Source organism: Dipodomys merriami, unplaced genomic scaffold, assembly GCF_024711535.1.
Source record: "Dipodomys merriami isolate MVZ:Mamm:240054 unplaced genomic scaffold, mDipMer1.0.p SCAF_654, whole genome shotgun sequence".
NCBI lineage: Eukaryota > Metazoa > Chordata > Mammalia > Rodentia > Heteromyidae > Dipodomys > Dipodomys merriami.
In genome coordinates, this window is record NW_027206240.1 from 245,979 (window position 1) to 271,259 (window position 25,281).

At 58.5% G+C, this 25,281-nt stretch overlaps 2 protein-coding genes and 1 non-coding gene across 3 annotated transcripts; 2 read left to right on the forward strand and 1 right to left on the reverse strand.

The window, feature by feature from the left end:
• Positions 1 to 728: 728 nt before the first annotated feature.
• Positions 729 to 2,009, reverse strand: LOC138815617 (large ribosomal subunit protein mL51-like). The gene is made up of 3 exons (XM_070005019.1): positions 1,828 to 2,009; positions 1,456 to 1,566; positions 729 to 1,034 (listed from the first exon to the last, which is right to left on the reverse strand). The coding sequence occupies exons 1-3, from the start codon at positions 1,904 to 1,906 to the stop codon at positions 838 to 840; spliced, it is 387 nt and encodes a 128-aa protein (XP_069861120.1). The 5' UTR covers positions 1,907 to 2,009; the 3' UTR covers positions 729 to 837.
• A 96-nt stretch (positions 2,010 to 2,105) lies between these two features.
• Ncapd2 (non-SMC condensin I complex subunit D2) lies at positions 2,106 to 24,852 on the forward strand. Its single transcript, XM_070005018.1, is given in 33 exon segments — positions 2,106 to 2,626; positions 3,616 to 3,765; positions 5,918 to 5,993; positions 6,663 to 6,721; positions 7,337 to 7,518; positions 8,662 to 8,804; positions 9,820 to 9,947; positions 10,071 to 10,194; positions 10,349 to 10,496; positions 12,347 to 12,544; positions 14,062 to 14,196; positions 14,285 to 14,372; positions 14,489 to 14,669; positions 15,197 to 15,321; positions 15,796 to 16,005; positions 16,412 to 16,586; positions 17,086 to 17,170; positions 18,665 to 18,798; positions 19,303 to 19,435; positions 19,527 to 19,547; positions 19,549 to 19,612; positions 19,691 to 19,858; positions 20,159 to 20,331; positions 20,703 to 20,817; positions 21,587 to 21,710; positions 21,977 to 22,132; positions 22,225 to 22,402; positions 22,493 to 22,587; positions 22,988 to 23,068; positions 23,143 to 23,326; positions 24,167 to 24,287; positions 24,373 to 24,513; positions 24,594 to 24,852. Coding segments are annotated over 32 exon segments (4,155 nt in total). The 5' UTR covers positions 2,106 to 2,626; positions 3,616 to 3,638; the 3' UTR covers positions 24,677 to 24,852.
• On the forward strand, positions 6,821 to 7,150 carry LOC138815650 (small nucleolar RNA U85). Its single transcript, XR_011368409.1, has one exon. It is a non-coding gene; the product is annotated as a small nucleolar RNA U85 (small nucleolar RNA).
• Positions 24,853 to 25,281: the final 429 nt, after the last annotated feature.

Consider the following 25,281-nt stretch of genomic DNA (forward strand, 5'->3'; position numbering starts at 1 on the left):
GAAAAAAGGTAAGGGACAGTGCCCAGACTAACTTTAAACTCCAGTACTGGTGACACAGGAAATAAAGTATTTGCAGAGAACATACAACACAGAGTCCTGTTTTGTTTTGTTTTCTCCTCTCTGAATTCCTTGTTTTAGTCTCTTTTGAAAGCTTGTAAGATATCTCTACTTCCTAAATACTAATTGACAAGAATTTGAAATGATTCATGGGCCTCGTGGCGCGGCCAAGCGCCCAGGAGAAGCGAGGCCAACCTTGGACGAGCACACCTTCCATCCAGGCCTTGGGAATTTTCCACAGAAACTGTGCCAAGAGAAATAAATTGGAGTTCCAGACTGCAAACCAACCAGAAAGTGCCAAGAATAAGAATCAAGAGAGACAGAGGATAAAAAGAAGGGAAATTCAAAAATCAGGCCAAATACTCCATTACCTGATTAATAAAGAATCTAAAAAGAGCCGGGCGCTGGTGTCCTGTAATCCCAGCTACTCAGGGGCTGAGAAGGGAGGGGGGTGGTTTGAAGCCAGTGTGGGCAGAAAGGGGCACAAGGCTTTATCTCCAATGAATCACCTCCCAAAAAAGTCACAAGTGGAGCTGTGGCTCAGGTGGTGGAGTGCCAGCCTTGAGCTCAAAAGCCCAAAGACAGTGCCCAGGCCCTGAGTTCAAGCCCCAGGATAGCACAGAAAAGAAAGAAATGAACTCCGGAGCCGCAGGAGTGCGCTGCGGTACTGAGAGGTTCCAAGGCAGCCCTTCTTTATTACGGAAAGCGTGCTGCGCACCCTCCCCCCGGGCTGCGTCCCGGCCCGGGCCACCCCGGCGTCCCCGCGTCCCCAGCGCGTCCCTAGCGGTGCTTGCCGCGGCGGTTGAAGTGTTTGTAAAGGTATCGGATGCGCTTGTTAAGGTTGTGCCAGTCCTCCAGGAACATTCTGTTCCCCACCATTTTCTTCTTCCTGATGCAGCGCTGCAGTTCGTTCCCCTTCCAGCCCCGCAGCCACACGGGGCCGCGGATCAGTTCCTTGGGATGCTTCTCAAAGTTTCCTGGGGGATGGAAGAGAGGGTAGTCATGTCAGGACTGCGGGACCGAGTGTGTGTGGTGAGCCAGGAGTGGAGCTGCACTCCTGCAATCTCAGCCCTGACATATGGAGACCCTGACTCTGGAGACAAGAGAACCCATCAGTTGCAGCTTCCTGAGCAGAGCTTGTGCAGAAGTCATGTTCTCAGGAGGCTCAGATCTGAGGATTGCGGTTCAAGGCCAGCCTGAGCGAGGGAAAAAGGCCATGGGACTCTTACATCCCTGTGGGGCTGAGGAATCGAACCCACGGCCCCATACATGCGAGGCGAGCACTCTACCACTGAGCCAGCTTCCCAGCCCAATTTGTTTGTTAACAGTAAAGTCCAGCGTGGCCGGCAGATCCGCGCCTCCCATGAGTAGCCGCGGGGGGGGGGTGGGGGGGCTCACCCAGGATCCCAATGTTGTCGTAGACGCCGAACAGAGCCCGCTTCTCGTCCCAGCGGTCGACCTCTCGGGGAGGCGGGAGGGTGCGCCTTATGAAGTAGTTCCTGGGGACACCTGCGACGGGGCGGGAGGGACCCAATCAGAGCTGTCCACGGGGAGGGGAGGGAAGGGGGATGGACAGGTCAGTCAATCAGAGCTGTCCCGGCCGTGGGGGGGGTGTTGGGTGGACGCGTCCCTCGGTCGGGGCTGCCCCGGCCTTGGGGGGGGGGGTGTTGGTGGACACGCCCCCCGGTCGGGGCTGCCCCGGCCGCGGTCGGCAGGCGGAGCCGTCCCAGCCCCCGATCCCGGCGTGGACCCGCGGTAGCGCCAGCTCACCCACGGAGAAGCTCCTGCCGGCCGCGGGCAGCCAGCCCCGCAGCGCCGCCCGCGCCCCCGCGCACAGGGCCGCCGCCATGGCCGGGCCTCCACGCGCACGCGCAGACCAGGACGGAGAGAGCGGGTCGGCCGCGGGCTGAGGCTCACGGCGAGGGGCCGGGGGCCGCCATCTCCAGCCCTTCCCGGCGAGCACTGCGCTTCCGCTACGGGCAAGCCCCGCCCTCCAGCTTCCGGCCGTCAGCCCGCCCGTCCGAGCGGCTTCCGGTCTGCACACCGGAAGTTTGGGAGCGCTCCGGAGACGCTGCGGGGCGCCTGTGGTGAAATCACCCCACCTCCGCTTCCCCGGGCGCCCTCAGCCGGAGCATGGAGCCGAGTCCTTGTGGCGCCCGGGCTGTTCATTACGGGGAGAGGGGGGGCTTGAGGTGGCACCGCGCGGAGGACATGGCGGAACGCGACCCCGGCCCAGACACTGCCGCCGCGGCCTCTTCCCGCGGACCGGACGGGCTGGGGGCGGGGCCTGGCGCTCAGCCCGCCCTGTGATTGGCCGGCTCTGCCAGCGGCCGTCGGGATTGGTCGGCTTGCGGCCGTTGGGGTTTTTGAACGCTCCGTGGGTGGTTTTTGCCCGCGCTTCGCCGCGCCCGGCTCAGAGGGCGGGCCTTTTGTCCTCCCTTGCTCGGGATTGGCCAGATTCCCCGCCAACTTGGCAAGCTGCCTCTCTGATTGGTGCGCGTGGTGCAGTCGTGTTTTCGTGAATCCCTCGCAGCCCCGCGGCTCAGGCCTGGGGAAGCCGCGTAGCCAGGTGAGCGGCCCGGGGTTCTGAATGGGAGGAGCGGGGGCCGGGGCCGGGCGTCGTGGGTTCGGCCTGCAAGCGGGCCCGGGGAGGGCTCGATGTGGGTAGAAAGTTAACCCTGACCAGAATGGCAGTGTGTGTAATTGGTGGCAAGATGGAGAGGTGGGTTCAGGCGTGACTCATAGCTCCGATCTCGGTCTCCGTGATGAGCGAGGCGAGATCCCGGGGCCCGGAGACCTCGGCGGTGGCCGTGCGGGGCAGTGGCCTGCTGCCCGGTGCCGCCTCCCCACGCGTGACGGGCTCCGCAGGTTAACACAGCGACGAGGGCAACGCCCCAGGCCTCCCTGCGCCCCCACTCGTTGCTCTGATCCCCGGAGCACGGTCGTGAGGCTCCCGCCTGTCAGCCCGCCTGCCCTGGAGGCCGAGATCTAGAGGATCGCGGTTCGAAGCCAGCCCGGGCAGGAAAGTCCGTGAGACTCTCTGATCGCCATCAGGCCACTAGAACACCTGAAGTGGCGCTGTGGCTCGAGCGGGAGAGCGCCCGCCTGGAGCTGAAGAGCTGAGGGACAGCGCCCAGGCCCAGAGTTCCCAGTCCATTCTCTAGGCTGCGGAAAGCCCGAAGCGCACCAGGGTAGAGTGAAGAAAAGGCAAAGTCTGTAATCAGAGATAAGAAACGAAGTGACGTGGCTCATGCCTGTAATCCTAGCTACTCAGGAGGCTGAGATCAGAGGATCAGGGTTCAAAGCCAGCCCGGGCAGGAAAGTCCATGAGACTCTTACTTATCTCCATTAGACCACTAGAAAGCCAGAAGTGGCACTGTAGCAAGAGCGGTAGAGCGGTTGCCTTGAGCTGAAGAATGCAGGGACAGCGCCCAGGCCCAGAGTTCAAGTCCTACGACCAACCCTCCCCCCCAAAAAAGACTATGTATTGGGGATGTTGTTGAACCAGACGAGAAGTCGCCTTAGATTTACACGCTCGTGGTCATTTTTGATTTCCAGCCCTGTGAACCAGGAGAAGAATTATGCCCCCCCAGCTGTGTGAGTTCCATCTCCCCTTGTCCCCTGAGGATTTATTAAGAAGTGGAGGCGTGAATCAGTATGTTGTCCAAGAGGTACTGCCCATCAGACAGCTGCAGCCCCAGCTTAAAGGTGAGATGTGCGGCTGCCCTTACTTCTGGCATGTGAAAACGAGCGTCGTGACGCTCCGTGAGGGCTGGGAGCGCTCAATCCCATTCCGTCTGTTTTCTCTGTCATTGTACGGGAGTTGTGACATTAGTTCCTCCCTGGGTCATCTGATAGATAGTCTTGGTGAAGATGATTCCTCATTGGGAGAAACAGTTTTAAATTCTTACCCTTTACCATATACTAAGGCACAGTACTAGTAGATTTAAGGCTAACAGGAAGTTGGGTGCTGGTGGCTCTCGCCTGTCATCCTAGCTACTCAGGAGGCTGAGATGTGAGGATCGTGGTTCAAAGCCAGCCCAGGCAGGGAAATCCGAGAGACTCTTATCTCCAATAAACCACCAGAAAACCAGAAGTGGTGCCGTGGCTCAAGTGGTAGAGCGCTCACCTTGAGCTGAAGAGCACAGGGACAGTGCCCAAGCCCAAGTTCAAGCCCCATGACCAAAAGAAAAAGAAAAAAAGATACGTGCCTCACTGACCTTCCTTCCTGGGCTGACTTCAGACTGGGATCCTCAGCTATCAGCCTCCTGAGAAGCTGGGATTACAGGCATGAGCCGCAGCACCCAGGATAGGAAGTGGTATCTTACAGGATCACTGTCATTTCTGAGGTGTGTTGTTCGTGAAATGTCATTGTGGTGTGTGTGGTGCTTACATTGTGAGGAAGAAATTGCAAAAGAAGAAAATAATTGCAAAGAAAAAAAACTGTAGTGGAGAAATGTGGCCAGCACTACCAAAAGATCAAAATGAACATCATTACTAATAAGAGATTGTGCTATGGACCTCTCTTGGTTTTTTCTTAGTTTTTTGTGGTACTGGGGGTTGAGGGCAGGTCTTTGGACTGGTTGGGCAGGTTCTTTAGCGCTGTGTCACCCCCCGACCCCCACCCCCAGCCATACTTTCTGTTTTCATGCATTTTTTTTCCCATTTTTGAGATAAGGGCTAGCTAATTGCCCATTGAACCCTTGACCCTCCTTTCTCAACCTTGAGAGTAGCCGGGATTACTGACATGTGCCACCAAACCCACCATGTATTTTCTTTTTCTTTTTGTGCTAGTCCTTGAACGTGAGATCTGGGTGCTGTCCCTTTTTTATTCAAGGGAAGGGCTCTACCACCTGAGCCACAGCTCCATTTCTAGCTTTTCAGTGGAAATATGTTTCTCAGACTTGCCCTTTGGGGCTAGCTTTGAACCTGGATCCTCACATCTCAGCCTCATGTGTATCCAGGATTTTAGGTGGGAGCCACGGGTGATATGGTTCGTGAGAATGACCCCGCCCTTCCTTCTGTGATAGTCTAGCGAAAAATGCATGACCCTAATACAATTGTGAGAAAATTATTAAGCTGGCATAGTAGCGCATGCCTACAGTCCCAGCACAGGAAAGGTAGGGGCAAGAAGATTACACGGTGAGTGAGTTCCAGGCCAGCACCATCCACAAGGCCCCTGCCCAGCAAGGGCTGAGTGTGTAGCTTAGTGGTAAAGAGCTTGTCTAGCATGCTCAAAGCCCTGTTAATCCTCAGCACTATTAAATAAGTAAATGAACAAAGAAATAAACAAGAGCCAAGTGCCAGTGGCTCACGCCTATAATCCTAACTACTAGTGAAACTAGATTCAACATTTCAACTCCGAGATGGCCTCGGCCGGCTAATTCATTAGCACGAAAACTGCACTCAGAAGCTGGTTTGTGATAGAGGACCAGTTTTGAGGGAAAATGCTGCGTAAGATAGCACAAGGCTAGAGTCCCAGCCCCGGGCCAGCACCGGAAAGGGAAAGAAAGAGAAGCATCAGGCAAAGCCTTATTGAGGGGCAATGTACAAAATAACTCGGAAGGAAGACTAAGATGTCAGTGCAGTTTTGGACAGGACTCATCAAGAACGTTTTTCCCCTTCAGATTAATCGCTTCCTTTTTTTGCCAGTCCTGGGGCTTGATCTCAGGGCCTGGGCGCTGTCCCTGAGCTTCTTTTGCTCAAGGCTAGTACTCTACCTCTTGAGCCACAGCGCCACTTCTGGCTTTTTCTGCTTACGTGGTACTGAGGAATCGAACCCAGGGCCTCATGCATGCTAGACGAGCGCTCTACCACTGAGCCACCCGCCCAGCCCCTGCGCGCTCTCTTGTCTTCACAGCATTTCAGGCTGCCTTCCGAGCCCAGGGGCCACTTGCTATCCTCCAGCACTTCGATACTGTCTACAGCATCTTACAGTAAGTAAAATCGCCCCCTTGCCAGGCACCGGTGCTCACGCCTGTAATCCCAGCCACTCAGGAAGCTGAGATCTGAGGACCAAAGTTCACAGCCAGCCTGGGTAAGAGAGCTTGAGCTGTAACACACACACACACACACACACACACACACACACACACACACACACACACACACGTTGAATCTGTGGCTCAAGTGGTAGAGTGCCAGCTTCGAGCAAAAAATGTCCAGGCTCTGAATTCAAGCCCCAGTATAGGCGTACACACAGCTAACAGCATTAGGGAACGCTGTTTGCCAGTGTGTTGTTTGGTTGTGGGATTTCCCGTGTGTTTTCAAGCTTGGGATCCTCAGGTTAGATGTGCTGTGTTAGAATGGGCCCTGTGGTTCCCCGCCTCACTCCCACATTTTTCTTTGTTTCTTTTTATATCAGTCTTGGGGCTTGAACTCACAGCCCGAGCGCTGTCTCTGAGCTTTTTGTACTCCAGGCTAGCGCTTATTATTTGAGCCACAACTTCACTTCCAGCTTTTTGTTGTTGTTGTTCATCAGAGATAAGAGTCTCAGGGACTTTCCTCCCTTGGCTGTCTTTGAACTGTGATTCTCAGCCCTCCCGGGTAGCCAGGATTACAGGCGTACGCCACCATGCCCGGATTCACACTTCCTTTCTTTACAGTCACTTTCGAAATGTCGATCTGGGTCTCAAGGAAGATACTCTGGAATTCCTGATAAAAGGTGCTCTAGGGATCCCGGGGCAGAGAACTGGGGGGGGGGGGGGGGGGGATAAATTCCTGCTGCTGTGGGGTGTCTGTTTACTGCCCTCCTCCCTTGTCGGCCAGGTGATGATGAGCAGGCTGTGGTGATTCAGTGTGCCTGGCTAAGTTCTAGGCCCTTTGTCCTATCGAGGTCTGTAATCTTGGTGAGCGATGCAGAGTTGTGTGCGCTCGCTGTAAGGGCAGACCAACATGAATTCCTTCCTACTTTGGAGCCGCCTCTCTTTCATGGGAGGGGCTCTTCCAGTTGCCCGGGAGACGGCAAGGCAGCTGGAGTTGGAGTAGGAACAGGGCTTGCTTCGATTTCCGTGGAGGGCAGAGGGTCTGTAAGGACTTAGCCCTGTGAGCGGCCACTGGAGATGACACACACATCTTTGGTAATCTGATGGCTGCAGGTCGGAGGCATTTTGAAGTTGGGGGGGGGCTGCTGGTGCTCAGACCTGTCATCCCAACTACTCAGGAGGCTGAGATGCGCAGATGATCAAAAGATCATCAGCAAAAGAGCTCAGGGCCAGCACCCAGGCCCCAGGGGTGGTGTTTGGTTTTGTAAAGTAATTGGCATCTTCTGCCTCCCCAGTGGTGTCCCGGCATTCCCAGGAGCTTCCGTCCATCCTGGATGATGCAGCGTTGAGTGTGTCAGAGAGAAGCAGCCATCTTAATGCCCTCAAGATGAACTGCTATGTCCTCATCCGCCTCCTGGAATCCTTTGAGACCATGAGCAGCCAGACAAGCCTCCTGGGCCTGGACGTGGCAGGGAAGGTAATGGGGCTTCCTGCCTCGCTTTTTCTCATCGGGGGCCAGTCCTGGGCTTGAATTCAGGGCCTGGGATTGTTTTACTTTTTTTCCTTCAAGGCTGCTGCTCCACCACTTAAGCCACAGCTCCCTTTCTGGCTTTTTGGGGGTACTTAGTTGGAGATAATGGTCTCATGGACTTTCCTAGCCAAGCGGGCTGTGAACTCCAGTCCTCAGATCTTAGGATTGCAGGAGTGAGCCACAGCACCTGATGATTCTTTATTATTACTATTACTATCTTGCAGTCCTCAGGCTTAAGTCTAGGAACTGAACACTGTCCCTGAGCTTTTTTACTCAAGGCTAATGCTCTACCACCTGCACCACAGATCGCCTAGCATGCATGAAGCCCTAGGATCAATTCCTCAATACCACATACACAGAAAAAGCCAGAAGCAGCATTGTGGCTCAAGTGGTAGAGTACTAGCCTTGAGCAAAAGAAGCTCAGGGACAGTGCTCACACTGAGTTCAAACCCCAGGACCGGCCAAAATAAAAAAGTCTTCATGCTGGTGGTTCACGCCTGTCATCCTAGCTACTAAGGTGGCTAAGATCTGAGGATCATGGTTCGAAGCCAGCCTAGGCGGGAAAGTCCATGAGACTCTCCCATAAACTATTCAGAAAAAGCCAGGAGTGGTGCTCTGGCTCAAGTGGTGGAGTGCTAGCTTTGAGCACAAAAGCTCAGAGACAGCGCCCGGCTCTGAGTTCAAGTCCCAGGACCAGCCAAAAAAGAAGTCTCAGGGACTTTCCTGCCGAGGTTGGCTTCAAACCTAGATACCCAAATCTCAGCTTCCTGGGTAGCTAGGATTCCAGGCGTGAGCCACTTGGGCCTTGGCGCTACCCTGGAGCTGCTTTTGCTCACTGTGGATGGGAGGAAGGGACTATTGCCGGACGGCATGCGGGCCTGGGATTCTAACACTGTGTCGTGGTCTGCGCGTCAGGTGAAGGAGGAAGGACTGGAGGTTCACAGCATTTTCTCCAGACAGGCCATTCTTCTGCCTTTGGAGTTTGAAGTGCTTCTGTGTCTCCTACTCGCCTCGATCCTTAAAGCGCACACAGACCTTCAGACCCGGACCCTCTTGGATCTTTCCTGAGTGTGTACCTGCTCTTTTTAGGGTAAAAAGGCCCGATCCAAAGCGGCCCATGGCTTCGATTGGGAGGAGGAGAGACAACCAATTCTGCAGCTGTTGACGCAGCTGCTGCAGCTGGACATCCGTCACCTGTGGAACCACTCAGTGATCGAAGAGGAGTTTGTCAGGTGAGTCGTCGAGGTGGTGCATGGAGCAGTTGAGCCGTGAGGAGTCACCGGTCATGTCTCGAGGGAAGGGGGAAGCACCCGGCCTTGAACTCGGGGCCTCTCATTTTGGCTTAGCTTTCTTGCTCACAGCTGGTGCTCTACCACTTGAGCCAGGCCCCCCGCCCAGCCTTTTGCTGATTAGTTGGCAATGGAGTTGTCACAGACTTTTCTGCTCCGGCTGGCAACCTCTAATCCTCCCGATCTCAGCCTCCTGAGTAGCTCAGATTATGAGCATGCGCCACTGGCCTCTGGCTTTAGAAAAGCCTTTTAAATAACCCCATTTCACGGCTGATGGTGGTGTGAGCGTGGAGGGGGTGGAATGTTCGGAACTGCTGTGCATCCGCCCTCTCTCATGCTCATTCATCTGTTTGTGAAAAGGTATTGAGACTCCTCTGGGGGTGGGCGCCGATGGCTCACGCCTGTCATCCCACTACTCAAGCGGATCACAGTTCAAAGCTAGCCTCGGCTCTTTATCTTCAGTTAACAATCCCCCCCAAAAAAGCCAGAAGTGCTGGTATGGTTCAAGTGGTAGAGCACCATCCTTGAGCACAGAAGCTCGGGAATAATACCTAAGCCTGAATACAAACCCCAGGACACCATGCCCACACAAAAAGAAGCCTCTTGTATATGGTGGGCATCATTATATACATTGGGAATAAGGTTTTGTCCCCGTGGAGTTTACATTATAGAGTAGAAGACAATTATTATTATTTTTTAATGGTTAGTGGTGGGTCTTGAACTCAGGGCCTGGACTCTGTCCCTGAGCATTTCAGCTCAAGGCGAGCACTCTACCACTTGAGCCACAGCACCACTTCTGGTTTTCTGGTGGTTCATGGGAGATCAGAGTCTCACAGACTTTCCTGCCCCAGATGGTTTTGAACCGCGATCCTCAGATCTCAGCCTCCCGAGTAGCTCGGATGACAGCGGGAGCAGCAGCCTTTGGTTCTCATGGCTGATTTCCTGTTTTCTTTCTCAGTTTGGTCACCGGCTGTTGCTACCGCCTTCTAGAGAATCCCACGATCAGTCACCAGAAGAACCGGCCCACCCGGGACGCCATCACGCACCTGCTCGGTGTGGCCTTAACGCGGTACAACCACATGCTCAGTACGTCCTCCTCCCGTCATCCCTCACGGTCGCTCCTCGGCTGTTCCGACCCGGGCTTTGTCCTCCCATCATCCCTTGTGGTCCCTCCTCCTCCCATCATCCCTTGCGGTCCCTCCTGCACAGGTGCCACTGTGAAGATCATCCAGCTCCTGCAGCATTTTGAGCACCTGGCCCCGGTGCTGGTGGGGGCTGTGAGTCTGTGGGCCACCGAGTACGGGATGAAGAGCATCGTGGGGGAGATCGTGCGGTGAGTTTCCCTGGCCTGCGGGCGGCGGAGTCGGGACCAGTTGGGCCTTTCTTCTGGCAGCCCTCGATTCCTGCTCAGCCTAGATCCACGCTTGCTTGCCGGCCGGGAGTTGACTGACGGCGCTCTTGTCCTGGCTGTGTTCTTCCTCGCATAGAGAGATCGGCCAGAAGTGTCCCCAGGAGCTGAGTCGGGACCCCTCCGGGGCCAAGGGCTACGCCACGTTCCTCACGGAGCTGGCGGAGCGCGTGCCAGCCATCCTGATGGCCAGCGTGTGCGTCCTGCTGGATCATCTGGATGGGGAGGTAGGCGGAGAACCCCGGGTTTTTTAAGTAGGCTAAAGGTGGAACCTTGGATGTGGTAAACACTCGCCCTACAACGAGCTACACACTCAGCTGAAAAAGTTGGGTTTTTGTTTCATTTGTGGATTTTTGGTGTTGGAACTGTGTTGTTTGGTTTGAAACAGGATTTAGCCCAGACTGGCCTAAATCCCAATCCTCTTGAGATCTGGGATGCCAGGCATGTAGCACATACTATAATCCCAGCACTCAGGACGCTGAGCTCTCTGGCCGCCTGAGCAGAAAAGTCTAAGGGACTCTTATTTCCAGTGAAACCAGCAAAAAGCCCAAAATGGAGCTGTGGCCAAGTGGTAGAGCAGGAAAGCACGTGGGGCTGAGCCCCATCATTCTTCAGGCTAGCGCCTGGCCGCCGCCTGCCTGGCCACGCTCACTCCGAACAATAACCTTTGTCAAGTCCACCCCTGGCCCCCTGGCAAGGTGACTGTCAAGGTCAAAGGCAGGCCACACAGTGCTCTAACTTATTGTATAAGAATCTGTCTGTTCTCTGACTCTCAGCCTGGCAAAACTCCCAAACTCTCTTCTCCCACCAGGTTACATAACAGACTTGCTTTGTACCCAAGGCCTGCGTTCTGCTTTTTCTTGGATGTTGTCAGTAAACTGGGAGTGGGTGTGGGGAAGGAAAGAGTAGGTTTCTCTGTTCACCCACAGACTTAGAGGCTCCAAGAGCTCACATGAAAGGTAAGGAGTTAACCAGGTGCGCCGGTGGCTCACGCCTCTAATCCCAGCTACTCAGAAGGCCGAGGTGTGAGGATTGTGGTTCAAAGCCAGCCTGGGTAGGAAAGTCCAGGAGACTTACTACCTCCAATGAGCCATCAGAATCTCAGAAGTGCTGTGGCTCCAAGTGGAGCAAACGAATCAGGGACACCATCCAGTCCCCGATTCTGGGACTGAGCTGAGGGATAGCGCCCAGGCCCTGAGTTCAAGCTCCACAACCAACAAAAAAGGAAAGAAACTAGTTAAAATAGTTAATATTTTCTGATGTTAGGATTTCATAATCAAGTACAGGTTAAAGCATCCATAACTCTTTAAGTCTAGAAGACTAAAATCTGAAACTTTGAAACATCAACTCGATACCACAAGTAGACACTTGGTTTTGTGCATATTGTCACTGGAATGTTCTAGAAGATGCCCTCTCTGTACACAATGAATTCTCTGTTGCGACTTGAGTTGCATTCCCTAAATTCCTTGTCATAGACACCCATGCATTCCAAAATCAAAAAAAGGAAAGAAGTAAAATTTCAGTGCGCACCTTTTCACAGAGAACCACTGAACACCACGCTTCCCGAACCTCCTGGAGAAAAGTTGGTTTTGATTCACTTATTTGTGTTTTTGGTGCTTGTCCTGGGGCTTGAACTCAGGGCCTGGGCGCTGTCCCTGAGCTCTTCAGCTCAAGGCTGGCGCTCTACCACTTTGAGCCACGGCTCCACATCTGGTTTTCTGGTGGTTTCTTGGAGATCAGAGTCTCACGGCCTTTCCTACCCAGGCTGGCTTTGAACCTCGACCCTCAGATCTCAGCCTCCCGAGAAGCTGGGATGGCAGGCGTGAGCCACCAGCACCTGGCTCTCCACTCACTCATTTTCTTTCTACATTCTCTGAGCAAACAAGGCCCCTCTCAGATTCCGCCATCTACTAGAACCTTCGAGCCAAATACCTAGGCAGTTAAGCAGCGAAGTCACAGCTGGGCACAGGCACACTTGAGCTCTGCCTGAGACTTGAACCCACGTTGTACAGGGGGTGGATGCTTGCTTCCGCTGGGGAGAGTAGCCCACACCGCCTTCTCCTGCTCTTTCTGTCAGAACTACATGATGCGCAACGCCGTGCTGGCAGCCATGGCGGAGATGGTGCTGCAGGTCCTGAACGGAGACCAGTTGGAAGAAGCCGCCCGGGACACGAGAGACCAGTTCCTGGACACGCTGCAGGCCCACGGCCACGACGTCCACTCCTTCGTGCGCAGCCGCGTGCTGCAGCTCTTCACCCGCATCGTCCAGCAGAAGGTGAGCCGCTCTGCACGGGCTCACAGTGAGAGGCCGTAGTAAAGAGAATGTCCAGAGCTGAGCGCTGCGCCTCCCGCCTGGAATCCCAGCCATTCGGGAGGCCGAGATCAGAGGATCGCAGTGGGAAGCCGACCCAGGCAGAAAAAGTCCATGAGACTCCTCTCTGATGAACTACCAGAGAGTTAGGAGCACAGAGCAGTAGCTTGGGTAGAGCTCAGGGTCAGCACCCAGGCTCTGAGTTCAAGCCCAGGACCAGCACAGGAAATGAAAAGAATTCAGGAGATCCAAAGAGGACTGTAGGCTTGAAGTTAGCTAGCAATCACTTGTAGACTTATGTACCAGTAGTTACAAAAACACCAAGCTTTTTTTTCTGTCAGACAAGGGGCTTGAACTCGGGCCTACACACTGTCCCTGTGGTCTTTTGCTCAAGGCTAGTGCTCTACCACTTTGAACCACAGCTCTACTTCCAGCTTTTGAGGTATTAACTGGGTTTAAGAATCTCATGGAAAGCCGGGTGTTGGTGGCTCCTGCCTTTAATCTCAGCTGCTCAGGAGGCTGAGATCTGAGGATCACGGTTCAAAGCCAGCCCAGGCAGGAAAGTCCATGAGATTCTGATCTCCAATGAACCACCAGAAAACTGGAAGTGGCGCTGTGGCTCAAGTGGTAGAGCGCCCGCCTAGAGCTGAAGAGCTGAGGGACAGCGCCCAGGCCCTGAGTTCAAGCCCCATGACCCACAAAAAACAGAATCTCGTCAAAACTTTTCTCTGCCCTGGGCTGGCTTTGAACCTCAGGTCCCAGATCTCAGCCTCCTAAGTAGCTAGGATTACAGGTGTGAGCTACTGGCACCAGGCAATACTACAAATCTTTTGAGATGGGAATGTGGCTTTGTGGCAGAGTGCTTGCCTAGCATGCGTGAAGCCCTGGGTTCAATTCCTCAGTACTACACACACAGAAAAAGCCAGAAGTAGTGCTGTGGCTCAAGTGGTGTAGAGCACCAGCCTTGAGCAAAAGAAAAGCTCAGGGACAGTGCTCAGGCCCTAAGACAAATCTTTTTATAAGATCTGTATTGTTACATTGTATTTCAATCTTACATTGTTATAGTTTATAATCATAAAATAATTCTCAGGAAAACGGTGCCTCGCTCCGCAGAAGGACTAGACTGAGGCTTCACCTTCCTCAAACAATGCTACTTAACATATTTTTATAATGCCACAGGCAGCTTGCACGCGCGCGTGCGCACATGCATATGCATGCGCACGCAGGCGCGCACATACACCAATCCAGGGGCTTGAACTCAGGGCCTTATGTTCTCACTAGACTTGTTTAAGGATGGCGGTCTACCACTTAACCCACACCTCCGCTTCCACTTTTTGGTGGTTCACTGGAGATGAGTGTCTGCTTTGTCCACCTATGTGGCTTTGAACCTCGCTCCTCAGATCTCAGTCTCCTGCGTTGCTGGGCTGGCTGGCCGGTGTGGGCATGCGCGGATGTGTCTTCCCCCTCTCCTCCCTCTCCAGGCCCTCCCCCTGACTCGATTCCAGGCCGTGGTGGCCTTGGCAGTGGAGCGTCTGGCAGACAAGTCGGTGCTGGTGTGTAAAAACGCCATCCAGCTGCTGGCCAGCTTCGTGGCCAACAACCCTTTCTCCTGCAAGGTACGCCCTCCCAGGGCCAAGCAGTGGCCTGCCACCAAAGCCCAGGGCGCCATTCCCTGCTGACCTGCCCTTCCTTCTCCCTGCACAGCTGAGTGACGCCGATCTCGCCGGACCCCTGCAGAAGGAGACCCAGAAATTACAAGAAATGAGGGCCCAGCGGCGGATCCCAGCTCCCGGTGAGTACGCATGCGCGGCCCAGGCCTGCCCCGCCAGCCGCCTCCCCCGCCCCGCACAGCCCCACGCGCACAGCCCCACGCGGACCAGGGCCGCTCCCACTCTGGTGCATCCACAGCGCTGCAGCCGCAGGAGGAGTGGGAAGCCATGCTCCCTGAAGTGCAGTCCACGCTGCAGAGGCTGCTCGCGTGTCCCCAAGAAGAAGAAGAAGAGGGGACACCCCAGCAGATCGCTGACGCGGAGACCGCGGACCAGGTGAAGGAGCGCATCCGGCAGCTGCTGGCCAGGGCCAGTTACAAGTACGTGAGGAACCCCCACGCTGTGCTTGGGGCTTGAACTTGGGGCCCGGGCGCTGTTCCTGAGCTTTTCCAAATCAAGGCTGGTGCTCTAGCTTTGGGCCACCTTGCTAATTCACTGGAAATAAGAGTCTCGGGGAGCTGGGGACTGGGGGCTCACGCCTCCCAGCTACTCTGGAGGCTGAGGACTGAGGATCTCAATTAGAGGCCAGCCTGGACTAGGAAGTCCATGGGACTCTGATCTCGAGTAAACTACTCAGAAAAAGCTAGAAGCGGCAACGTTGCTCCAAAGAGCCTCAGGGACAGGGCCCAGGATCACCCAAAAAAAAACAAGAAAGTCTCATGGTTTCATAAACTTCACACTATAGATAGAAATAGGCCTGGGCTGCGCTGGCCTCCACCCACGATCCTCAGCTCGCAGCCTCCGGCCCTGGCTGATGGCCGGCGGGTGGGAGTCCGGCGCGGCGCCCTTGGGGGTGGGGGGGCCTCAGGCGCCCTCGGGGCTGACGCGGCCCGCGGGGCTGTCCCAGGCAGGCCATCCTCCTCGCCCGCCAGGCCACGCACCGCTTTCCCGGATCCGACCCGTTCTGTGGGGCGGACGCAGAGGACTCCCCCGAGGGCCGGCTCCTGAGCCTCCTGGCAGACATCTTCAAAGGTAATCCTCGTCCCGCACCCAAAAGGACGCGGCCCGACCCGTGTCCACTGCGCAGGCTCCGGCCCGCTGACAGCGGCCACTGCACCCACTGCGCAGACGCATTATTTTATTAAGGTGTTATACAATGGGGTTACCACTTAAGAAACCTAATTTTAAGAAATGATCTAAGATGGGCTGGGCAGGGGGCTCAGGGGTAGCGCGCTCACCTAGCACGCAGGAAGCCCTGGGTTCCAGTCCTCAGCACCACAGACACAGAAAAAGCCCGGAGTGGCGCTGTGGTCCAAGTGGTCGAGCGCCAGCCTTGAGCCAGAGAAGCTCAGGGACAGCGCCCAGGCCCTGAGTTCAAGCCCCAGGACTGGCCAAAAAAACAAAAGATCTAGACCCGTTAGTGATTTCATAAACTTCACACTGTAGATAGAGACGGCCGGGGTTGTTGCTAGCTGTATTCTCCATCTCTCCTGCTGTGACACGCAGGCCCAGCCAGTGGCGCACACGCGGCCCCAGAACAGACGGCCGGTGCAGACCCGCGCGGGGAGTGTGCGCAGGCGCAGGCGGGGCGCAGCGAGGAGCTGGTGAAGCAGGAGATGCTGGTGCAGTACCTGCGGGACGCCCGCAGCTTCTCCCAGAGCGTCACGGAGGCCATCAGCACCGTCAGCAGGATGATGTACGAGAACACCACCACAGGTGCGCGCCAGGCAAGCCCCCGACGCCAGATACGCGCTCACTCATTAGTTCTGGGGGTTCATCGGAGAGAGGAGGCTCACCCACCTTCCTGCCGAGGCTGGCTTTGAACTGAGATCCTCAGGTCTCAGCCTCCTGAGTGGCTGGGATTACAGGCGGGCGCGCCAGAGCCCGACTCCAGCCCATATTTTGTCGGTCTCCGCGCCTGTCGTTTTGGTTAGTCCCTTCCCAACTTGCAAATGCCACTGCATCCAGAATTTTCTGTTTGCTGCGTCGCCAGTTGAGGACAGGAGAGAGGGAGCCCAGGGCCTCCATGTGCAGCCTCCCAGCGCCCTGGGCAGGACTCTGTCTCTTGGCTCTCGGGGTGTTGGGCCAAGGAGCAGGGTGATGTTTGTCTCTGTCGTTGCAGTGGTGCAGGAGGTGATTGAATTCTTTGTGATGGTCTTCCAATTTGGGGTGCCTCAGGCTCTGTTTGGGGTGCGCCGCATGCTGCCTCTCATCTGGTCGAAGGAGCCGGGCGTCCGGGAAGCGGTGCTCAACGCCTACCGCCAGCTCTACCTCAGCCCCAAGGGGGACTCGGCCAGGTACCGGGGTTCTGTCTCCTTGGCCGGCCTCGCTGAGGCGCTCCGTAGTGTGTGTAGGTGTGTGTCGTGCACACGCATGCGCATGTGCAAGTCCTGGGATTTGAACTCAAGGCCTGGGCTCCGTCTCTTAACCGTTTTGCTCAAACCTGGTGCTCTACTACTTGAGCCACTGCTGCACTTTGGCTTTTTGCTGGTTCACTAGAGATAACGGTCTCAGATGTTTTCTTTTTTACTTTGCCTGCCGGGGCTGGGTTCGAATTGCGATCCTCACATGGCAGCCTCCTGAGAAGCGGGGAAGACTGGCGTGAGCCACAGGCACCCAGAACTTTCTAGTCTCTTCCAGATGAGTTTCAAACCCATAGGCATAGGATCACTAGCGGCTCAGGTTGGGGCTGAACCTGCCCCACTGTCTGTCCCCCGCGGCTGAATGACACAGGCTGGGGTCACCCTAGTGGCCAGTTTGCTGTCCTCTGACCCCCAATCTCTGCTGTATCCCCAGAGCCAAGGCCCAGGCCTTGATCCAGAATCTCTCTTTGCTGCTGGTGGATGCGTCGGTCGGAACCATTCAGTGTCTGGAAGAAATTGTAAGTCTCCCCGTCCTGTGTGTTCACGGGTCCAGGGCTTCCGCCGTGAGCTCAGCCCGCACGGAAGCCCGCGTGCACCATTTGCTTTCCCTTCCCAACGATCCACGGGCCAGTTACAAGGCAAACACACCAGCGTTTTAGAACAGTACAGAGCCGGCGGTGCGGGTAGCACGCGTCATCCTGCGCTGCCGTGGCCGTTGCAGTGTGCTGCGCGGTCGCTGGTCGTGAGAACTGTGCAGTTGAGATGGGGTTAGGGAATTCGTCTGTGTCATGTCCAGTAGGCTCTGGAGCTGCACAACCCATCCTCAGCCTCTGAGCAAAGAGTGGTCAAGGAAAGCTCCGAGAAAGCACTAGGATTTAACTTGGCTCCTCTGGCCGGGAGGATGATTTAGAGACCTAGAAAATAACAGCCTGGTGCTGGTGCTCCCACCTGTAATCCCAGCCACTCAGGAGACTGAGATCTGAGAATTGCCATTCAAAGCCAGGCCAGGCGGGAAAGTCCACCGTGGTGGAGCACGCCTGTAATCCCAGCGCCCCAGAGACTGGGGAAAATCTCCGTGTGTGGATAAACCCCGGCAAGAAGTTCGGAAGGCCCTCCTCCCTCCCCCATCTTAACAAATGCTCCGCACTGGTGGTGTGCACCTCTAATCCCAGCTACGCAGGCAGAGGTCGGAGGACCATTTACAGCGGGTCCCAGGCAGAAATGCCAGACCCCATGGGAACAAGAAAGCAGCATGACTGGGGATGAAGTTCCCACGCCAGTGCCACCAAACAAAAGCCCAGGGCTGGAGCCCTGTTGGCCAGGGACCCCGAGATTGTAGGGACCCCAATCGCAGGGACCCCAATTCCAGCGACGCCCAGCGGAGGCGGCAGTGACCACAGGCCACCGCTAGGGGGAGCCCCGCTGTCCTGGACCGAAGGGACAGCTGGCCTCGCGTCTCCGGGGCCGCCTGTGGACGACGAGCAGCACATCCGTGTAGAAGGGCAGCAAGAAGGGGTGCTGGAATTTTCCAGGACGTAATCAGAACTGTAGGTCCACTTGGAATCCACTCCCAAAAGTCATTTTTATTTTTTTGGTCGGTCATGGGGACTTGAACTCAGGGCCTGGGCGCCGTCCCTCGGCTCTTCAGCTCAAGGCGGGCGCTCTACCATGTGAGCCACGGCACCACTTCTGGTTTTCTGGGGGTTCATGGGAGATCAGAGTCTCAAGGACTTCTACCTGGGCTGGCTTCCAACCCTGATCCTCAGCTCTCAGCCTCCTGAGTCGCTGGGGTGACAGGCGGGAGCCACCGGCGCCCGGCTAGTGAGCACAGTTTTAAAGGCTTGAGAGCCTCCATGGAGGCTGGAGGCTGGCCGGCCTCCACCCTGGCAGCCTCCTTCCAGTCCCACCGCAGGGCTGCTCCAGGCTCTTCCTGCTGTCTTCCCGTCTTCATTCAGAGGCTGGGCGGAGGGCGCGCTGGGCGCGGGCCGCAGCCATCTTTCTGTTGTCCTCAGCTGTGCGAGTTCGTGCGGAAGGAGGAGGTGAAGCCGGCGGTGACGCAGCTGCTGTGGGAACGCGTCACGGAGAAGGCGCCCTGCTCCCCGGCCGAGCGCTGCGCCGCCGTCATGCTGCTGGGCATGATGGCCAGGTGAGGCGGGGGGGGGGGGGCGGGCGGGATGCAGACGGCTCTTTGTCCCTTGGGATAGTAGCCAGAGCCCGCGCCGGTGGCTCCCGCCTGCCATCCCGGCTGCTCAGGAGGCTGAGATCTGAGGACCGCGGTTCAAAGCCAGCCTGGGCAGGAAAGGCCGTGAGACTCTGATCTCCAGTTAATCAAAACCAAGCCAGAAGTGGAGCCCTGGCTCCAGTAGTCGAGCACCAGGCTTGAGTGAAAGAGCTGAGGGACAGCGCCCAGGCCCTGAGTTCAAGCCCCACGGCCGACAAAAACAAAAATGAGCCAGGTCACACTGCAGTGTACCCAGGGCTGGCGGCGGGATGCAGCGTTCTTACCCCACCCCACCCCCCACCAGACCAGATCCCCGGATGCAACAGGGACTCGGGGTTAGGGCCCTGCCTTGGGGACCAGGCATCATCACCTCCCCCCCTCCCCGCCCCCCCCCGGCCCCCCTTCACCTCGGTGCCCGCCCTCCTCCAGAGGGAAGCCCGAGATCGTGGGCAGCAACCTGGACGTGCTGGTGGGCGCCGCGCTGGCGGACTCGGGGCGCCGGGACTACAGGCTGGCCCAGCAGGTGTGCCAGGCCATCTCCAACATCTCCGACCGGAGGAAGGTACCGAGCAGGCTGGCCCGGGGCCCAGGGGGGTGGCCGGGGCGCCTCGCCCGCCCTGCAACCGCACCCCTGTGTTCTGCTCCCCCGCCAGCCCTCCCTGGGCGCCCGCCACCCCCCCCTTCCGCCTGCCCCAAGAGCACGGATTGTTCCAGCGCCTGCGGGACATGGTCACCAAAGGTGAGCGGGCTGTTGGGGTGCCTGGCCCCCCCGCCGGGAGCCTCATGCAGAAGCGAACCCCGTCTTCTCCCTGCGCAGGCTTCGCCCAGCCAGACCCGCTGTGGGTCCCGTTCAAAGAGGCGGCCGTGGCGCTCACCTACCAGCTGGCCGAGGGCCCCCAGGAGATCTGCGCGCGCATGCTGCGCGACTGCGCACGCCAGGCCCTGGACGGGCTGCAGGAGGACAGCGCCCCCCAGGGGAACCCCGGTGAGCAGGGGCTGCTGTGGGCTCCCCGCCTTCCCTCTGCCCACCTCCCTCCCTGCTTCCATAGCTCCCCAGCCACACCACCCCATCTTTCCTGGGGTCTGCCACTTGAGCCACGGCACCCCCTTCCGGCTTTTGGCTGCTTTACTAGAGACAAGAATCTCCCAGGTTTTCCCCTCCCGGGCTGGTTTGAACCCACGCCCCTCCCGCGTCCACCTCCCAAGTAGCCGGGATTGCAGGCGTGCGTGACGGGCGCTGGTGCGCGCTGACTTGTTGTTCCGGGCTTCCCTCGGGCTCGTGCAGAGGCCGCTGCCCCGCGGCTGCGCACGCTGCTGCTGCTGAACCTGCTGTCGCTGGCGGGGGACGTGGCCCTGCAACAGCTGGTGCACCTGGAGCAGGCGGTGAGCGGGGAGCTGGGCCGCCGCCGCGCCCTGCGCGAGGAGCAGGAGCACAAGGCCAAGGCGCCCAAGGAGAAGGTGAGGCGCTGGGCCCGCCCGGCCCCGGGGTCCCGCCCCGGCCCTGCTGCAGGGGGAGGGCGGGGGGACGGGATCCACGCCAGCCCGGGACGCGCCTCCGGGGCTGGCCAGGGCGGGCACTGGTGCTCACACCTGTCGTCCCAGCTCCTCAGGAGATCTGAGGATGGAGGCTGAAAGCCAACCCAGGCAGGAAAGTGCCTGAGACTCTTTTACCTCCAGTGAACCGGCAAAAACCAGAAGTGGAGGCATGGCTCGAGTGGTCGAGCACCAGCGTGGAGGGCCAATGCCAAGGGACAGTGCGGCACGCACGCGCACACACGCGCGCACACACACCAGCTGCATCTCTAACGCGCCCCGCTTGTCCCCTGCAGAACACGAACTCCGAGACCACCATGGAGGACGAGCTGGGGCTGGCGGGGGGCGCCAGCGCCGACGACACGGAGGCCGAGCTCATCCGCAACATCTGCGAGATGGAGCTCCTGGAAGGTGAGCTGCTGCGTCATCAGTCTGCGCCCGTGGCCTCGGTCCCCAACCCAGGGCCGTCCCCAGCCTCCCATCCCCAGCCCACAGCCGTCCCCACACCCCAATCCCCAACCCAGAGCCGTCCCCACACCCCCCGCATCCTGATCCCCAACCCAGAGCCGTCCCCACACCCCCCACGCCCCGATCCCCAACCCAGAGCCATCCCCACATCCCCCACATCCCGATCCCCAACCCAGGGCCGTCCCCACACCCCCCACATCCCGATCCCCAACCCAGAGCCATCCCCACACCCCTCATGCCAATCCCCAACCCAGAGCCATCCCCACACCCCCCCCACCCCAATCCCCAACCCAGGGCCATCCCCAGCCTCCCATCCCCAACCCAGAGCCGGGCCCACGCCCTGATCCCCAACCCAGAGCCATCCCCACACCCCCCACCTCCCGATCCCCAACCCAGAGCCGTCCCTACGCCCCGATCCCCAATCCAGAGCCATCCCCACACCCCGATCCCCAACCCAGGGCCGTCCCCACCCCCCCACACCCCGATCCCCAACCTAGAACTGTCCCCAGCATGAGATCACTAACCTGGAGCTGTCCGCCCCCCGGCTTCCAGTTCTAAACCAGTAGCCGTCCTCAGCCTCCGAGCCCTCACCCCGAGCCCTCCCCGGCCTCCCTCCCCGGCCTCCCATCCCTCACCCTGAGCCGTCCCCGGCCTACCTCCCCGGCCTCCGAGCCGTCCCCGGCCTCCGAGCCCTGACCCGGCCGTCCCGCAGGCAGGCAGGTCCTGGCGGCCTTCGTGCCCCTGCTCCTGGCCGTGTGCCACAACCCCGGCCTGTACAGCAGCCCCGAGCTCTCCGCCGCCGCCTCCCTCGCCCTTGGCAAGTTCTGCATGATCAGGTGGAGCCCCTTCTTTTTTGGGGGGGCTGGGGGCGGCCCTGTGGGGGGCTTGAACTTCCTTCACGGTTTCACTCAAGCCTGCCGCTCTACCCGCTGAGCCGCAGCCCCACTCCTGGCTTTTTCGCGGGTTTCTTGGAGACAAAAGAGTCCGATCTTGCGGCCCAGGCTGGCTTCCGAGGGCGATCCTCGGCGCTCAGCCTCCCGAGGAGCCGGGGCGACAGGCGTGCACACCGGCGCCCGGCCCTGATGATCGTCACGCGCCCCAGCTCCAGGTTCTGCGAATCCCAGCTCCGGCTCCTGTTCACCATGCTGGAGAAGTCGTCCCTGCCCACCGTGCGCGCCAACCTCATGGTTGTGGTCGGAGACCTGGCCATCCGCTTCCCCAACCTGCTGGACCCCTGGACGCCGCATCTGTACGCTCGGTGAGCAACTATGACTGCCTGTGCTCCTGGTGTGGGGGTGGGGGTGGGGGGGGCGCAGGCTGCGGTCCCCTGACCCGACATGCCGTCCCCAGCCTCCGCGACCCGGCCCAGCACGTGCGGAAGACGGCGGGTCTGGTGCTCACGCACCTCATCCTCAAGGACATGGTGAAGGTCAAGGGGCAGGTGAGCGAGATGGCCGTGCTGCTCATCGACCCCGCGCCGCCCATCGCCGCCCTGGCCAAGAACTTCTTCAACGAGCTCTCCCACAAGGTCAGAGGCCGCCATTCGGGTTTGCATCTACCGCCGGGGCGGGCGTGCATGTCCGTGACCCCATCTCCAACACGCATCTCCCCCCTGCAGGGCAACGCCGTCTACAACCTACTCCCCGACATCATCAGCCGCCTGTCAGACCCCGAGTGCGGCGTGGAGGAGGAGCCCTTCCGCACCATCATGAAGTACGCCGCCCCTGGGGCGGACGGGAGCTGTGCAGTAAATAAGGCCGGGCACTGGGGCTCACGCCTGTAGTCCCGGCTACCCAGGAGGCTGGCTGATCTGAGGATGTTTGAAGCCAGCCCGGGCAGGAAAGTCCATGAGACTCTTCTCTCCGACAATTCACCAAAAAGCTAGAATTGGAGCTGTGGCTCACGTGGTAAAGCCCCAGCCTGGAGCAAAAATAGCTCAGGGACAGCGCCTAGGCCCTGAGTTCGAGTTCCACAAATGGCACATTAAACAACAGCACAAAAAGATGGCGCCTCCTGTGGAGGGGGCCCCCACACCTCGTATCCGCCCTGCGCCTGGGGGAGGGAGAGGCTGGGGTCCCGGGGCGGGGACCCACGTGCTCCCCGCTTCCCGCAGACACCTTCTGGCCTACATCACGAAGGACAAACAGCTGGAGAGCCTGCTGGAGAAGCTGTGCCAGCGCTTCCGCACGGCGCGGTAGGTGGGGGGGGGCCCCAGCCTGAGGACCCGGCCAGGGTGGATGGGTCCCCGAACTGTGCCCCCCCCCCCAGCACCGAGCGGCAGCACCGGGACCTGGCCTTCTGCGTGGCGCAGCTGCCCGTGGCCGAGCGCGGGGTCCGCCGCCTGCTGGACCACTTCGACTGCTTCGGCGACAAGCTGAGCGACGACGCCGTGTTCGCCGCCTTCCTGTCCATCGTGGGCAGACTGCGGCGTGGGGCCAAGCCCGAGGCCAAGGTGAGTGCAAGGACACCCCCCACACCCACCACCGCGCTGGGATTTTGGCTTTGGTCACGTCCTGGTGCAAGATCTCAGGCTGGTGCTCTACCACTTGAGCCACGCCGCCACTTCCGGCTTTTTGCTGTCTTCCATCGGAGAGGAGGCCTGTGGATGTTAACTGCCAGGACTGGCTTGGAACCTTGCTCCTCGGCTCTAGGAACGAATGAAGGATGTGACCAAGTGAATGACTGACTGCGCTAAGACCAGCAGCACTGTTTTGGGTGGCTGCATGTAAATCGTCATCTAACACTGTGTCTACCATGCCAGACGCCAGCTGTGGGCCTGCATCTCTGCGCCACGCCTCCCTCCCCCGGCCCGGGAGGTTTACCCCCTCCGTCCTCTCCTGGGCCAAAATGCAAAGAGCTGGGCTCTGCATTCGCTTGTTCTCTGTGGAGCCAGGATCTAAGCAAGAGCTCTGTAGGTGCTGGACGGGTACCGTGGGACTGAGCTGAATCCCGGCCAAATCTGGCTTCTTCCAGTCAGTAGTAGACAAGGCTGTGTGTGTGTGTGTGTGTCCGTGTGTGTCCGTCCGTGTCCATGTCCATTGTGGGGCTTGAACTCAGGGCCTGGGCGCTGTCCCTGAGCTTCTTTTGCTCAGGGCTGGCGCTCTACCCCTTGAGCCACAGCTCCCCAGTTCCAGTATTTTTTGCAGGCATAGCTACTGGAGATGAGAGTCTCCCAGGCTTTTCTGTCCCAGCTGTCTTCAAACCTGATCCTTAGATGACAGCCCTGTGAGTAGCTGGGATTCCAGGCGCGCGCTACCCTGCCCAGCGCGGTGCTGCTGTCTCTGCCCTGCAGGCTGTGGTGGACGAGTTTGAGCAGAAGCTGCGGGCCTGCCACTCTCGAGGGCTAGACGGGATGGACGAGCTGGACCTGGGCCCAGGAGGCAGCCAGCAAGCCCCGTCGGCCAAGAAACGGGGTACGCTGCCCCCCCCCCCCCCCCCCCCCCCCGCCCAGCAGCCTCCGTTTCCAGGCAACCTCCCAGCCCCGCTGGTCTCCTCTAGTCCCTAGAGCGCAGGCCGCGGCTTCCACGGCCTCGGACGACTTCGCCACGCCAGAGCCACGCAGACCCACGCGCCGGCCTCCACGCACCACCAAGAAGAAACCCCAGGTCGTCTTCTCCAGCGACGAGTCCAGTGAGGAAGGTACGCCCCCCCCCAACCCCCCCATGCCCTGGGGGACCCCCCAGCGCGCGCCGCCCTCCTCCCTTCCATTCTCTTTCTAGAGCTTTCCGCGGAGATGACGGAGGACGAGACCCCCAGGAAAACCACCCCGCTCCGCAGGGCGTCCCGCAGGCCCCGCTCCTAGCCCCAGCCCTGCTGTATTGGCTCACCTCTGTGGAAAGTTCTAGAATGCCTGGGTTTTTAATCTGTCCATAGTCTTTGATTGCTTTTAACCTAACCTCCAGGGCTGAGCCTGCTTTTACCCGGCCGCGCTGGCCTTGTTTTTAGCGAATAAACGTTTTATCGTTTGGTCTTTTTAAAGCATGGTCTGGGATTTCTGTCGCTCCCGGGGCTTGAACTCGGGGCCTGGGCGGTTTTCTCGTTTTGTGTCAGCACTGGGATTTGAACTCAGCACCTCCTGGTCTCCCTTAGCTTTGTTCCTCTAGGATGACCCCCTCAGCCTCCCTGCAGAGGGTCTTCAACCCCCAGAGAGAAGGGGAGCCCAGGCCCCCACATCCCGTGAGCTTCCCGCTCCTGTCCACAGCTCCTGGGTCCCGTGATGAGGTCTGCTGCTGAAATGGGGTCACCTTGGCGCAGAAAGACAGCTTGTGTCAGAGCCGGATGCGGGGTGCACGGCTGTGTGACACCCCAAGGTCAGCAGCTGGGCTGATCAAACCTGTGCCAGGCCAAGGGCTGTGTGGCCAGCCTGTAACCCCGCCGCCATTCATCCCCCCAGACCAGGGGTCCCCA

Coding starts and splice junctions, on each gene's coding strand:
- LOC138815617 (XM_070005019.1), bottom strand. CDS start 1,906: ATGGCGGCGGCCCTGTGCGCGGGGGCGCGGGCGGCGCTGCGGGGCTGG. Junction 1,567..1,827: donor CGGCAGGAGCTTCTCCGTGG/GTGAGCTGGCGC, acceptor GCCCCGTCGCAG/GTGTCCCCAGGAACTACTTC. Junction 1,035..1,455: donor CGACAACATTGGGATCCTGG/GTGAGCCCCCCC, acceptor TCCATCCCCCAG/GAAACTTTGAGAAGCATCCC.